The sequence below is a fragment of the Microplitis mediator genome, chromosome 6, assembly GCF_029852145.1.
Source record: "Microplitis mediator isolate UGA2020A chromosome 6, iyMicMedi2.1, whole genome shotgun sequence".
Lineage (NCBI taxonomy): Eukaryota > Metazoa > Arthropoda > Insecta > Hymenoptera > Braconidae > Microplitis > Microplitis mediator.
This window is the reverse complement of record NC_079974.1, coordinates 16,843,657-16,859,599: the sequence shown is the minus strand read 5'-3', so window position 1 is coordinate 16,859,599 and position 15,943 is coordinate 16,843,657. Positions and strand designations below refer to the sequence as shown.

Here is a 15,943-nt window from a genome sequence, read left to right as displayed (position 1 = left end):
TTTATATTATTTATCTATATAATGTGCAAAATATTAATTATTTATAAAAATTATAATTTAAAATAACAAAAAAAATAAAATAAAAAATAATAACATCGTACGTAATAGATCAAGTTGTTTTCTACTTAATTAAACGTTACGTTAAAATAGTAACTTATAAGTGAATGTTGTTCAGGTTTGACGATATACATTATAAATAAAAGTAAGAAGGAGAAAACCGCGTGTTGAGTAAATCGGCCAATCAGATTTCATACACGTTTTAAATGTGTTGTTGTATATGATGTGTTATGATGCAAGTGATACTTCGAAAAGGACGTCATTATCACATGCGCACACCCACAGAATGACGGTATCCTATTGGTCCGATAATTACGTCATACATTTCGAGGGCAATTCTAATAAACAAGTATGTTTACAATGAAACTTGCAGTATAATATAAAAGTATTATATCTTTGTACACAACAATATTGTGCACAATTAAAAAAATACATAACGCATTACAAAGAAAATAATAAACATGTGTTGATATTTTTTATTTTGATAGTAAGACAAATTCCTAGAATGTTTGACTCACTACAAAAGAAAACAATCGGCGATAAAACGTGATCAAATATTCATGACGTATGGGTAAATTGATTGTTTATCATGATTTTAAATTTTATTAATGTATTTGTTTATCGTGATTTTTCTACATATTTTGTTGGGTATTTTTTTATTTTTTAAGTTATTAGTCATAATAATTATACTTAAATATATTAACGATGATTTAGAAATAACCGAATAAGGAAGGAAATAAAAATCTTGCTGGCCATGGAAACATGTGCTAGAGTTTAGGTCATCGAGAATCTAATAATTTTTTATGTTTAATAAATAGAGTTAATTTAAATTATTTATCAAGTCTTTTCAAGAGATAGGTTCAAGGTTAATCTCAATATTTATTACCAAATTTATCTAATTTAATTTGATATTTCCAAATATGTTGTTTTGATATTTATACTAAAAAATCATTTGATGAGTAAAATAAAAGACCTAATACCAGATCACTCTATTTATTTGTATATCTATATTTATAATTAGGTCTTTTAGCTTAAATACAAATTTATTGAATTGTGTTTTTTTATACAATTATTTTGATAGTAAAAGAATAATGATCCTGAAGTTAGCAGACAATTAATAATTTTCCGATTTTTTTTCAACAGATAAATTACAAAAAAAAAATTTTAAATAAGAACATGTAGAAAATTAAAAATCTATAGCTGCTGTTTAAAAAAAACTTTTTTTTATAATTTATCATTTTACAAAAAATTCCAAACATTATTAAATTCCGGCTAACTTCAGTATCATAACAAATAAATTTGTATTAATTGATTAATTTTTTGTGAGATAAAATATATATAAGTACCTGTGATAAATTTTCATAGATGTATCATCAGTTGATTAAAAAGTGATGTTTTTTATCATGAAATTTTATGTTTTATCAAGAATTGAAACAGTAGAATTTTTGATAAATAATAACTAAGTTATAAATTATTATACAAATGTTACTGAAAAAAAAATCTAAAAATTAGTTGTCCTTACGGGCCGACCCTAAAACTTCACGCTGCTTCCGAGCTTAAAAGCTAATTCGAAAACGTTTTTATTAGTAATTTTTTAGTTCCTTCACTTTATTATTTTTTTTTTTTTTGACTAAAAAAATACATTTAGCTAAAAAAAAATTAATTTTCATCGCACGATATCTTTAAAACGTATCGTTCGATTTGAACGTACTTGGCATCAATCGCAGGGGCTCATCAAGACTTAGAAGTGATTAAATTTTGAGATAAATCGGGCAAGTGGTTATAAGTTGTACGACAAAAAACCCAACAAAAAATCGTTTTAATTTTTATTTTTCGTATAATTCGTAAACTACCTGACCGATCGTCTTCAAAACGCCAAGATTTGATAAAAACTCGATTTTCAAGAATCAGACCGAAACCAATAACTTCCCTTTTTTTGAAAATTTTCGATTTTCATAGCGGGAAGTTAAAAATAATAATAATACATTTAATTCAATTAAACGATAGCAATTTTAATTTTTTGTAAAAATTAAATAGTCATTATTAATAAGAAGAATTATAAATATATATATTAATTAAAATTTTATTTAAAAAATTATAATAATTCATACAAAGAAAAAAATTGTTTTTGATCATTTTTATGATCTGCAGATTAATAGAATTTTTAAATTATAATTATAAATAAATTATTTAAGATAGAATATCACAATAACAATGTACATGAGTACATTTATTGTACAACGGAAAATTGTTGTACGATTTCATTATTATCGGATTGATAGATAACAAGATGTTTTGAAAATATTTAATTGAAACGTAGTAAAAGAAAATAATCAAGATTGAATTTGCATATCAAGATTACAGTTTTAAATAAACAAACATGCAAACAAAGAACAATATTTATTTATCTAATAAACTTATTTTGTGTGAATGACCTAAAAGTAACAGAGAAAGTAGTTCAAACGAATCTTGGTATATAAGTCAGGTCATTAGGTCGTTTGGTCAATGAAAGTGAAACTCAAACCTCATTCGTCGAGGTCATTGAAAGTAAAATCTGTGTTCTGTATGATGGCAAAAGTTATATTGCGATCAGTGAAAGTGAGAGTTATTATTGAAAAAAAGGACATCGACCTATACTACTTCCTATGAACCAAGAGTCGAATAAAGAAATTATTTGACTTTGTTAAGCCCTGATTCGAGGTCATTTTTCAATGGCAAGTTTAAAAAATTTAACAGCCACAAAATAAAAATATGCGTTTATTTATACATGTTTGCAGCATTTACTCATTTGTAAGCCAACAGATAACTCCTGGTCGAGATATAAATGAGGTAATAGTGACAACCAACGATGAAGTTTGAAGAATCTACAACTTTATGAAGATGTGTTTGCAGATAAGGGCCTTTATACTAGCGGAATAGTACCTTATACAAGTCCGATCGGCGTGACATGTAAAAAGTGCTAAATTATAAAAAAGACACTCGCTTTAATTATATTTTAACTTCTGGTTTCTATTTTAGAAAGTGTAAGTTACTCTTTCTTCAATACCGAGTCTTTTTCTTTTTAGGCATCTTAAGGCTCATAGCCTATGACGTCAGGAGCTATCTTCAACCTTCGATAAGGTTCACCCCTAGTAGAGAAGGACATTGAGGTGGATGAAGAAGAGACATTCCGATGGGATCCTCCGAGAAGACCCAACGTGATGTCATCTAGTCATTTTCACCCTCCCCTCTATTATATTAATTATTATCATCTGTCCGTATTATACGACTAGTTGTCGGGTCCAATAATGTTAATTGTTAAATAAATATTTGGTTCTATCTATTAGCAAGTGAAATATATTGAAGTGCTCTTCTTACAAGAGTAGTTTTTTTTCAGCAATTGCATCATTTATCCTTTAGTCTGAATGGAGGATCGAGAACGTATAATATTATTTACGCCAATGATAGTAAAAATTTAAATAGCAGTGTATAATTTACTGTAATAGATCCAATGTGAATGATCTCACACACATGTATTTAATAAATAATAATAATTATTTATTTATATTCAATTTTTATTGATCATTCAACTGTAAATTAAATAAAAATGTCAGTTAAGATATGAAAAATCAATTCATGATCCAGGAATCGCTTCCCACTTATTTTGGTCATGCGAATGTATTTTTACTAACACAAAATTATGCATTCTTTTATCATATTGTGTGTTTTTGGGTATCATGTATTGTTTATTAAAGAAACTTTAACTTGTTATAATGACCGATTTATTACAAAATACTAAATTTATGAGGAAATTCGATCTTAATTTTACATGTTAAAAGAAAAAAAAAGTTTTTTTTTGTCTAAGAATTAGCGAGCTCCTTTTTTTGTTTATTTATTTTGAAATCAATCAAATCATTTATTTTATATTAATTTATAGATATAAATATTTATTTAATAAATTTATTAATATATGGTAATCAATAAATCCTTATATCAGTTAATGTAAACTGTTTTATCGAAATTCGTCCATACAACAACCTTACAAGTGACCTGAAATCTCATAGATAGCGAATTAAGAAAACCCGGTAGCGGGTATTATACATTGTATAAATTTTTATAATTTATTTAATAAAATTTTTAGATTCTCACTAAAGATTATCTAAACGATACATCGATTTTAAGATAAGATACAAGTACATTAATAATGATATCAGTATAAACGTATTGAATAAAAATTAATAAACCTTTTCTGCTCTTGTTAGGTTGCTACAGTCTTCCAATAATTACACATTAATTAAAATGATATTTAATATTTTCTTTTTCACCGTACTTGCAACAGTTTCATTTGCTGAAGCTCAAGCTCTGGATCAAGGCAATGAGTTACATCAAAAACTGGCAGCGTAAGTTGTTTTAGTTAATTATTTATATTAAATAACACGTCAACTCAAAAGTTCTGTACCTGAAGATGATTGTCTTTTAAAACCTCTACTCCGTAATTACCACATTCAATTTTCAGTGTATATGGAGTAGAGTTCATTATTTATAAATTAATTATAGAAAGATAATTATTAATTTTTTTTTTGTAGATTGTATGAGAGATCACAGTTAGAGGAACTTATTTTAAATGAAATTTTTGATAAAAATTTAGCATTAATACGTAGCTTCATTAAACTACTACAAATGGATCCACTACAAGTTCCTGATCACTTGATAACAATGACGGATGTATGACGTCGTTTTTATTAAAAAGAAAAAAAAATTGAATAAATAAATAAATAAATTTTAAGCTAAAATTAATCAATTAATTTTTAATTCTTCTATAGTTAGGAATTGGAAAAACACATTTACAAGGAGGCTGGGTACAAAATCTTGTAACAATTAAACGATCTGGTGATGTTATTTTGCGTTATAATGATAAGGCTTTTAGTTGTGATTTTGATCTTGGCTGGGATAGTATTTATGTAAATTTAATAATTCATTATCATTTATAAATCAACGTTCTAATTAGCAAATTGTCCAACTCCATTTCAGAAAATCTTCTATTTATGCAAAAAAAAAGTAATTACAAATTTTTTTTTCATCTAAAAATCAATTCCATATCTAGTATATGTGTAATATTTTTGTCTAGGTTACTCAGATATTATTTTTTCCGACTATTACTATCTGAAAATTGCACAGAATCAACCACTAAAAAATAATAATTTAGACAATTTGCTAATTAGAACGTTGAAATATGATTTTCAATTCAATTTACAGTAATTAATAAATTAATTGTTTATTCCTTAGCTAAATTATGACTATACAATCAGATATCTTATGTTCACCCGCAAAGGATCATTTACTGGAAGTTTTAAAAATCTTCGAGTAAGAGTTTTGGCATCAATGGACTTAGAAAAAAGTTCTCTCAAGCTTGAATTTTTCAAATTTGTTGAAGTTGAGTAAGTTTAATATAGAGTTTATTTTATAATATCATAGATTTTATGCATACAAAAATTATAATTTAAACTGTTAATATATTATCTTTTATTTAGTAACTTTACATTAAGATTAGAAGGCCACCTGACGGACCACCTGATTAATATTCTCACTAGAGCACTAACAATATTTGCTAAAAGTCAAGTCCTGCGGGAAATTGAATTTCAATCGACAAACATTATTGAAAAGAAACTTAAAGAAATTAATGAATTGAAACCTGAATTCATAGATTCAATTGTGCAGTCAATATTAGAAATTTTCAGCAATATAACGATTTCTCACGAATAGTTTCGATTCGATTTATTAAATGATTTTTATACATATCTTGCAATAAAGAATTTTAATAAAAATAGATAAGTTTTTTGTATAATTTATAGTTTATATGTAATAAAATATTTAAATATTATAACATGTGTTAGAAACACATGTTTTGTACATACATGTATTTAATTTTCTAATTTAAATTTAATTAGAGATTTTAAAATCATATTTTTTACATAGCTCGATAATTTCATTATTATTATTATTATTATATGAACTAAAAAAATGTATGCGGTTTATTAAAAAAATTTTTAATAAATAAAACCACATGTTTTTTTTGTTCACAATTTCACATTTTTCATTCATTAAAAAAATTAAAAAAAAAAAAACATCATCTAGTAAATATTGATTATCTGAAAAATAAAAGTGATCATGTAGTCCGATGATTCTTATACCTGTTAAAGTTATCTAGATATCTCATATCATTGAAATTGAAACCTAAATAAATAGTAAACTACTCGTATAAAAAATCAATAGCTTCTCTTTCTTTCTTTTTCTCTGTGATTGTCTACAAAACTAAAATGTAAAGTTTAAAAACAGAATAACAAAAATGGTTGCATGTCTTCTCATTACAAGGAAGACTTAATATAAAGTCGAGATATCGATCAACAGAAATTGCAGAATTTTCAATTCATCTGGAGTAAAAAAAAAAAATTTATTCAAAATTCTCGAACCCAACACTTTTTTTTTATTTTAAAAATTTCTAGATTAGTTAGGCGTAGGAGATAGCTTTGTATTCAAATAAATTATTTCAAATTTCATATATTGGCATAAACTTTACTAATAGTATGTATATTTGCGTTTATACATATATATATATATATATATATATATATATATATATATATATATATATATATATATATATTTAGGCCGAGTAAAGCCGAGCAGAGCCGAGCCGAGCGTATAATCACGCGGCAGCCAAACCAAACTATGGTTCGGCGTTGCCTTAACGATTTCGCGAGATGCGTGTGTGCGCGAGTAGCGTTTGCAATATATACCTACTAGCAACATTTGGATGTAACTGTGAGAGTAAGCGCACACATTTAATCCATACAATCTTTACATATACATATATGAATGAAAGACTATGAAAATCGCTACAGAACACGTAAAACTAACTGCTAGAATACGAAGAAAAAAAATATACATGCATGCGGGACAAGGGCGAGTCTTGATTCTACTCTTTACATCTACATCTCTGTATATATATATATATATATAACATACATCCCGAGGTATATGTAGTAAGGATTACTACATGAAGCGACTGCCCGAATGCTGTACGCTCAGCTCGGCTCGGCGTCGCTACGTCATTACGCAGAGAGACCAGAGAGAGAAAAAGAGTTGCGAGGACAGTGCAAAGTCGTGATCATCGTGACGATGTTGCTCCGTTCGTCCCTAACATTTAACGCCATTTTTTTATAATAAAATTTAGAGGAAAAAAACAATTTGATAATAACAACGCAACGAGGCATGAAGATATGGATTTTTGATTTTCAATAAATAGTTTGTTTTGACGTATTATGGACTTGCAAAGACTTATTAATGAAGTTCAAGCACGTCCAGCTATATGGGATCAAAAGAATACCCATTATCATAATCGAGATGTTATTTTGAAGATGTGGGGAGAGATCGCAAGAGCTTGCGATGTCTCTTGTAAGTATTTGCTTTTTTAAACAATTAAATACTATGCATAAAATGTATATGAAAATAGTTAGATAGATAGTTTGAATTTAAAAATAAAATTCTTTTAGGTGAAGTTGCGAAATCAAAATGGAAACATCTTCGGGACAATTTCCGGAATGAACTGAAGAAAACATATCGTAGTAAACCAACATGCGACAGTAGCTCCCCTTCTTCGATAAGTGAGCAACAACACCAACAACACCATCAACAACAACATGAATCAAAATGGGTTTGGTTTAAAAGTTTACTATTTCTACGTGATCAAATGAATTCACGTGTGATCGGTTGTGGGAATGGTGGCAGTGGGCTTGTACAAACTGGTGGTAGTCATTATGCAACTTCACTTGATGGAACACAGATAGAGCCACAAATCGACATTTTTGAAGGTGATGAAGAAGCACACTTTGATGATGGACTTGTTGACGGTGATTCCTGTCAATCGTTATTGACTGGTGATGAATTATTGCAAGTAGGAGGGATACCAATTGTTAAACGAGTTCGTAATAAAATTAACAGAAAACGTGTACTTGTTGATTCAACTGATTGCGATTATCAGAGTAGTATCGAACGTAAACGTTATGAAAGTATTCATCGTGGAAAATTTTTTTGTCACACTGATGATAATAATGAGGATGATGATGATACGTATCATTTTCTTATGAGTATTAGAAGCCCGTTGCGTAGTTTAACGATTGAAAGACAAATGTTTGTACGTCTTAAGATACAAGAAATTATTTTGAACGAAATTACGAATCAACAACAGTACAATTTCAAAAATAATCAAAATATTGATAATTCTAAAACACAGAATAATTCACCCGAAACTGCGAACAATGATAATTGTTTAAGTTGAAATAGTTTTGAATATTTTATAAATACAATGTTTATATTTAAATGTATAAATAATTTTTAATAATTAAAATATAATTAATTAAATTTATTTTTAGTTTGTCTCCAATTATTATTTATGTTTGTAATTTTTTTTTCTGCAACAGTCTTAGGTAAGTAAATTTATGGATTTTTTAAAATTATAGATATAGTGGGTTTACGAAAGATATAAAGTTCATATATTGCCGCGCATATTCTTGTAGGAATTCCTATCGCGTTATTAATTCCAAAACGATTAAAATTTTTATAAGCCTTTTTGGTTTTAGAGAGTTTCCTAGAGCCAAAAAGACGTATCATTTTTTTTTTTACTACAAGTCGTTTTGGAAACTTATTTTAAAGCTCGAAGTTCAAAAAAAATCATTTTGAAAGCCTACAGGGCAGACAATTTGTCATGCGTCCGTTTGGCTTTCAAATTTTTTTTTTTTAATTTTTAGCTCTTAGATAACTACCAAACAATCGGCCAAAGAAAAAAAGGTGTCCTTCTGGAAATGATAACGCGATATCTATGTAAGGAAAGATCGACCAAAGCAAATTATTCAAATGTTTTTATAAAGAGTTCAAATCACAATTATAATTATTTCAACAATCATTTTAAAGTATTTTTAAAATTTTTTTCGTACATATTTTTCGATGTTTTCGCTATTCAATAATAGTACACGGAAAAGAAAGTAAACAAAAACTACCATGTGATAAGTACCCCGAAATCACCAATGGGATCTAATAGCTATTACTTTTAACAAAATCTAAAAATCTCTATTCCATGAGTAAAATGTGCTATCATAGATTAAAAATTACTAAGCGTTTGTATCTTTTACTTATGGAATAGTAATTATTAACTTATGCTAAAGTAATCGGATCCATCAATGGTTTTGGGTTACTTTCTTTGTAGTAATTATAACTAAATTTCGAGATCCGATTTTTTCTGAGTACGCATTATATTTTTCACTTAAGTTAACAATTGAATGGTCATGCTCATTACATTTAATCCCTATAATATAAAAGACATAAAAAATATGTGAAGCGAAACTATTCGTAAAGTGATTGGCTAAGAGCTCGAAGCAGCATAAAAATATACACAATTGACACAACAAGTACACTTAAATAAATATATAAAAAGCGACAAGTGCACGCTTGCGCGCGAAACATGATTTCAATTTTAATAATAAAAAGAATAAATCTCTTCGGTATGAAATTCCATAAAATTATTTTTTTTTTAATACATAAAAAAATTTTAATGTTCTTTCGAGCGTAAACATAATCGTTTATAAGATTTACTTCCAATTTAGTTTTAGATTGATTCTAAAATCGGTTCAAGAAATAGTCTAAAATTACATTATAAAAATTGATAAATTTTGGTATTTTTGATTTATTTTTCAAATCACTTGGAAAAATATCTGAGTAATTGATTTTAAAACCGACTCAATCAACCCTTATGAATGTTTGAATAACAAATCAAATCAGCCGATTTATTCTGAAGATGAAATGGAAAATTAAAGAAAAAAAGAACTTTTTTTTTATCCTAATTTTGTGTCCTACAAAAGTCATTTAAAAAACTTTATATATTTGAGTTCCAAATCTAGAACATAGAAGTAATTTAAAAAATAATATTTAGCTCGAAAATCATTTTTTATTTTGGAGTAAAAAAATGAAATTTTTCATGGCTTATCGGAATCTATTACTATCGTACTTAGATAACACGACTATTAATACCTATTAGATCAATTATTTCGCTTCTGCTTCGTTCTTTTTACACGTACAAAAATGTCATTAAGGTCATTACGATGTTCATTATGGCCATAATTTGTTCGTGAAAATACTCATCTATTTCTAGATTTTGAAAGTAAAAGAAGAGACAAGTCCATCAAATAGCATTCGAGTACACTAAGTTATTGGTATTTTTTATAAGTGAAACGATGGGAAAAAATGTTTGTTTAAATAAAAAAAACTATCAATATCATAAATAATTTTTTTTAAATTGTCAATCAAGTTATTACTTATTGAACTATTTTATTAACATAAGTATTAAGTATTTGCATCAGTGTTAAAAAAAAGTGAATTACATTGCTGCGGTGGCATTTAATAATTATCCAACTTTCAAAGTGAAAAATAAAATTAATCATGTTAATTTTTACTCAGAAGTTAATAATCATTTTTATTTGTTTGACAATTCGTAACGTTATGTCCAATAACTGTGCGTCCATTGATGATTTTGATAATGCCCAATTAATAATTACACTTTCGGCTAAGATTGACAGTAATCTTACTCGAAAAGTTGGTATTTATTGGTATAATAAAAATTTTATGCCGGGAGATTCGGTCGCGATTTATGATAAGAACCCGGTATTTAATAATTTAATCCCAGTTTTTGAATATACGCCTGATATTCATAGTGGTAGTGTTATTACTCCCTTAACGCTATCGCTTTTACACGGAAATAAAATGCCCGTTAACAAAGACGTTTGTTTAAGTAAGTAATTAGATGAATAAATAAATAACAATAATTTAGAATAATTAAATAAAAGTGAAAATTATTTCTGTATAGAATATTATGGTGCTTGGGTAAGAAATAATAGAGTGAGAAAAATGACTTGCTTATCAACACATCGTAATTGGATGTATGAAATGAAAAATTATATAGGACCGTTTCGTTTAAATGAAGTTATTTTACCAGGAAGCCATAAGTCTGGATCATTTATAAAAAATCTCCCACAATGGGAGACTCCTTTAGAAAAGTATACTATCACGCAGGTAAGTAATATATATTAGAGTGGTCCAAAAAAAAAATCGGTTTGTCAGTTGACCCTGCGAGCCAGCCCCAAAACTTCCCGCTGTTTTCGAGCTCAAGAACCTCGAAAACATTATTGTGAATACATTTTCGAGCTCTTCGAGCTCGAAAATACGTTTGTATGCTGTTGTTTTCGAAAAAAAACGTTTTTCACCATTTTTTCTCCAACGATATCTCTCAAACGAATAAGCTGATTGAGACGGTTGAGGTGGCAATCGACGCGTTTTATCAAGTTCTAAAGCTGATCAAATTTTGAATTCGATTTATAGTGTCGTTTTTGAGATATTTCAGAAAAAATAAAAAAATTTTTTTTTTTTATTCTTTCGACAACGGTTTCTCTTGAATGAATAAACCGATTTTGATGGTTGAGGTGGCATTCGACGCGGCTTATAAAGCTCTAGAGCCCAGTCCATTTTGGAATCAATCCATCGAGCACATTAAAAGTTATCCAAAAAAAACATTTTTGAAAAAACTTTATTTTTGGAATATCTCTAAACGAGCCCTACTGATGAAGCTCAATTTTCTCACGGCTTCAAGATATTGACAATCCGCGTCGAATGACACCTTAAAGTTCAAAATCGGTTCATCCGTTCAAAAGATACAGGTATTTACATACACTCGGACATCATCTTGAAATTAGTCAGAATAGCTTCCTAGGACCTCAAAACGTCGACATCTGATGGAAATTCGATTTTCGTAAATCGGACCGAAACCAATAACTTCCCGAATTTTTGAAAATTTACAATTTTCTTAGCGGGAAGTTCAAAAAGTTTTTTGGCTATCATTCCAAAAGCTTCTCTAAGGTATAAAAAAAATTCCCTCCAAAGCGCAGCTTGATATCTCAATTTTTCAAGAAGTTCAATACATTTATATTTTCCCATTTAAATAACACGTAAAAAAATTTTTTGTAAGTTTTCATCCGGTAAAACTATGAAAAAAATTTTTTTTTGTATTTTCCATCAATCATTTTTGTAGGAAATTTAATTTTCTACAAAAAAGTATTGAATTAGTTTTTTCGTAATCCTAACGGTTTAAAAGTTATTGAGCATTAAGTACTCGTTACTAAGTAAATTTGAAGGAAGATAGTTTTAGAGCAACTCTTTAATGGAATTGACACCATTACTAGATAATTCATTTAATTTTTATAGATTTGAAATAATTTTCAACTTTTTGGTGACTGCATGTATTTATTTCGAAATTAATCAAACTCTAAAATGTTTATAATAATTAAATAATTTAATAATCGTTTATATAATTATGAATAATTTTTCTTATCACAATTTGGATATTTTTTCCTATGATCGGCAACTATTTGTAACAGATATTGTTTCTGTTCTTCATCTTTTGTCCCAAATTCATTATATTTTTCAATTAAAGCTAGTACTTGCGGATGGATACTGAGTTTTATTTTCTACATATCTGATTAAATTTTCTTTTATTGCGAATATTTAAAGCTCAATAACTTTTTTCCCGTTAGGGTTACGAAAAAACTAATTCAATACTTTTTTGTAGAGAATTGAATTTCCTACAAGAATAATTAATGGAAAATTCAGAGAAAAATTTTTTTCGTAGTTTTACCGGATGAAAACGTAAAAAAATTTTTTTACGTGTTATTTAAATGGGAAAATATAAATGTATTGAGCTTCTTGAAGAATTGATATATCGAGCTGCGCTTTGGAGGGAATTTTTTTTATACTTAAGAAAAGCTTTTGAGATAATAGCCCTTGAAAAAAAAAAAATGTTTTTTTTTGACCACTCTAATATATGTGTTAATAATTTTTGTAAAATATATTTTCGTATCTTTTTTTAAGGAGAAAATTTTAATTCAGAAATAATTTGAGCAAAGTAAATTATTTGATTAACCCAATTTTTTTTTTTTTGGACAGTGATTTCAATCCGATAAGCTTTTTCTTGTAATTTGTACAAAATATATCCGAATAGTTTATCGTATTATATTTATTTACACAGAATCAAGATATATTAACTCAGTTAGTTCATGGAGTGCGATTTATTGACCTTAGCCCAGATTATTTTCCTGAAAACTCTATTGAATATTGGTTAAATGAAGCATGTCCACAAAAGACGCCTCTACTGAGAATACTTATGGTAAATTTAAAGTATTGAACGTATATATATTTGATATTATACTTATTGATTATAATTTTTTTTATCATTACAGGACGTAAAACTTTTTCTTCTTGCAACTAAAGAAATAATTGTAATGAACTTCCGAAGTTTTTCTGAAGGTATAAATTAATATAAAGTTTAGGGGCGGCATGATATAACGGACTGCATAAGGGAATTTAAAAAAATTTTAAATACAAATTTTGATTAGCTGAGATATTTATCAGGCAAAAAAGTTTATTAAATTAGAACTTTTTCAGTTGGTTTCACTATAAATTAACAAAATCCTTAGGTGGTCCGTATTAATTTAGTCTCCCCTAAATGTAATTGTAACGAATACGATTTAATATATTAATGGTAACAAAAATAATAAATATTTAGGTTTCAAGAATGAAGATCGTCGTCGTAATTTCAAAAAATTTCTCGAAAAAGAATTCGAAAACCATATTTTATATGAAAGACCCGTTAATCCATGGAATATAACTTTGAATGAAATTTGGCAATCGAAAAAACGGCTTATTATAACTTTCGACCGCGCTGTTCAATCAGAAAATAATTCTGTATGGTCTCTACATATAAATAACGAATTGGAACACACAAAGTCAATAGAAGTTATTCGAAAAGTTATAGACGAGGAGTATGATGCCAAATATTATCAAGTTTTATGTATCCACGAGTACGTATAAAAATTTATATCGAATATTCTGATAACTAAAATTTTAAATTTTATTGCCATAGACCATGTATTCGAGAACCGAGAGTAATAATGGCTGCATTTAAATCGAATTACATTCCTGATTGTTATGGAATTTCTAATAATATTAACACTAGTCGTTATCAAGATCCTCGTAGTGCCGCAGATATTATCTCACCGATAGTGTTACAAATCTACAACGAACAATACTTTGGTAGTGCTAATATAATTGCACTTAATTTTGTCGATGCTACAGGAATTGTTGAATTTGCTATTGAATGGAATAAACGACGAGCATCCCCGTGCTATGAATATTATAAATCATTAATGGCTCCTAGTACCATATTTTATCTATAAAAATGTTCTTCATGGTTTATTTATGTTTTACTGAAAAAAATTAACTTTTGTAAAAACAATAATTTCTTAAGTACTAAATCAATAAAAATTGTTACATTATTAATTCCACATTTCAGTTGAAAAATAATTTTCTTGATAGAAGTATATCGAAATTTATTATCACGTACAGTACTCCAAAAAAAGATGTACCTGAGGATCGGAACGTTTTTCGTGGAATGAAAATAAAAAATCTGTCTATCGGTTGACCCTGCGGGCCAGCCCCAAAATTTCCCGCTGTTTTCAAGCTCCTCGAGCTCGAAAACATTGTTGTGAGTACATTTTCGAGCTCTTCGAGCTCGAAAATACTATTGTATCCCATTCTTTTCGAAAAAAACCGTTTTTAGCATTTCTTTCTCCCACGATAACTCACGAACGAATCGACCGATTTCGATGGTTGAGGCGGCAATCAACGTGTTTCATTGAGTTCTAGAGCTGGTTAGATTTTGAAGTCGATCGTTTGAGTCGTTTCTGAGAAATCAATAAAAAACTAAAAAAAAAAATTTTTTTTCCGTAATTCGCCAATATTTTCGAATCTACTTGATCAAATGATCTGAAATTTTCAGAAAAGTTGATGGCCAACAAGCCCTTTCGATTGCCGCCTTAACCATCCAAATCGGTTTATTACACTGAAAAAAATAATCGCTTGCGGCTAGCGATTTTTTTCTTTAGCAGCTAGCGATTTTTAATCATTAGCTGCAAGCGATTATTTCGCTAGCGGTTAGCGATTTTTTCTTTAGCAGCTAGCGATTAAAAATCGCTTGCTGGAAGCGATTGATTCGCTAGCAGGTAGCGATTTTTTCTTTAGCAGGTAGCGATTAAAAATCGCTTGCTGGAAGCGATTTATTCGCTAGCAGGTAGCGATTTTTTCTTTAGCAGGTAGCGATTAAAAATCGCTTGCTGGAAGCGATTTTTTTGCTAGCAGGTAGCGATTAAAAATACTGTTTTTATCATTGAAATGTATATTTATACATATATGTAAATATATATTTATATATTCATATATATATATATATATATATATATATAAGTATATATATATATATATATAGATATATATATATGTATATATATATATGAATATATAAATATATATTTATATATATGTATAAATATATATGAATATGTATATTTATAAATTTATTTCAATGATAAAAACAGTATTTTTAATCGCTGCCTGCTAGCGAAAAAATCGCTTCCAGCAAGCGATTTTTAATCGCTACCTGATAAAGAAAAAATCGCTACCTGCTAGCGAATAAATCGATTCCAGCAAGCGATTTTTAATCGCTACCTGCTAAAGAAAAAATCGCTAGCAGCTAGCGAAATAATCGCTTCCAGCAAGCGATTTTTAATCGCTAGCTGCTAAAGAAAAAATCGCTAGCAGCTAGCGAAATAATCGCTTGCAGCTAACGATTAAAAATCGCTAGCTGCTAAAGAAAAAATCGCTAGCCGCTAGCGAAATAATCGCTTGCAGCTAACGATTAAAAATCGCTAGCTGCTAAAGAAAAAAATCGCTAGCAGCTAGCGATTATTTTTTT

At 28.1% G+C, this 15,943-nt stretch overlaps 3 protein-coding genes across 3 annotated transcripts; all 3 read left to right on the top strand.

The window, feature by feature from the left end:
- The first annotated feature begins 494 nt into the window (after positions 1–494).
- Positions 495–5,989, top strand: LOC130669857 (uncharacterized). Its single transcript, XM_057472992.1, has 6 exons — positions 495–628; positions 4,299–4,436; positions 4,623–4,761; positions 4,860–4,997; positions 5,323–5,474; positions 5,568–5,989. The coding sequence occupies exons 1-6, from the start codon at positions 618–620 to the stop codon at positions 5,797–5,799; spliced, it is 810 nt and encodes a 269-aa protein (XP_057328975.1). The 5' UTR covers positions 495–617; the 3' UTR covers positions 5,800–5,989.
- A 1,103-nt stretch (positions 5,990–7,092) lies between these two features.
- On the top strand, positions 7,093–8,406 carry LOC130669856 (uncharacterized). The gene is made up of 2 exons (XM_057472991.1): positions 7,093–7,491; positions 7,590–8,406. Exons 1-2 carry the CDS (start codon positions 7,359–7,361, stop codon positions 8,372–8,374), a joined length of 918 nt encoding a protein of 305 aa, XP_057328974.1. The 5' UTR covers positions 7,093–7,358; the 3' UTR covers positions 8,375–8,406.
- Positions 8,407–11,120: 2,714 nt separating this feature from the next.
- Positions 11,121–14,369, top strand: LOC130670557 (uncharacterized). The gene is made up of 5 exons (XM_057473975.1): positions 11,121–11,141; positions 13,163–13,300; positions 13,374–13,440; positions 13,700–13,994; positions 14,057–14,369. Exons 1-5 carry the CDS (start codon positions 11,121–11,123, stop codon positions 14,367–14,369), a joined length of 834 nt encoding a protein of 277 aa, XP_057329958.1.
- Positions 14,370–15,943: the final 1,574 nt, after the last annotated feature.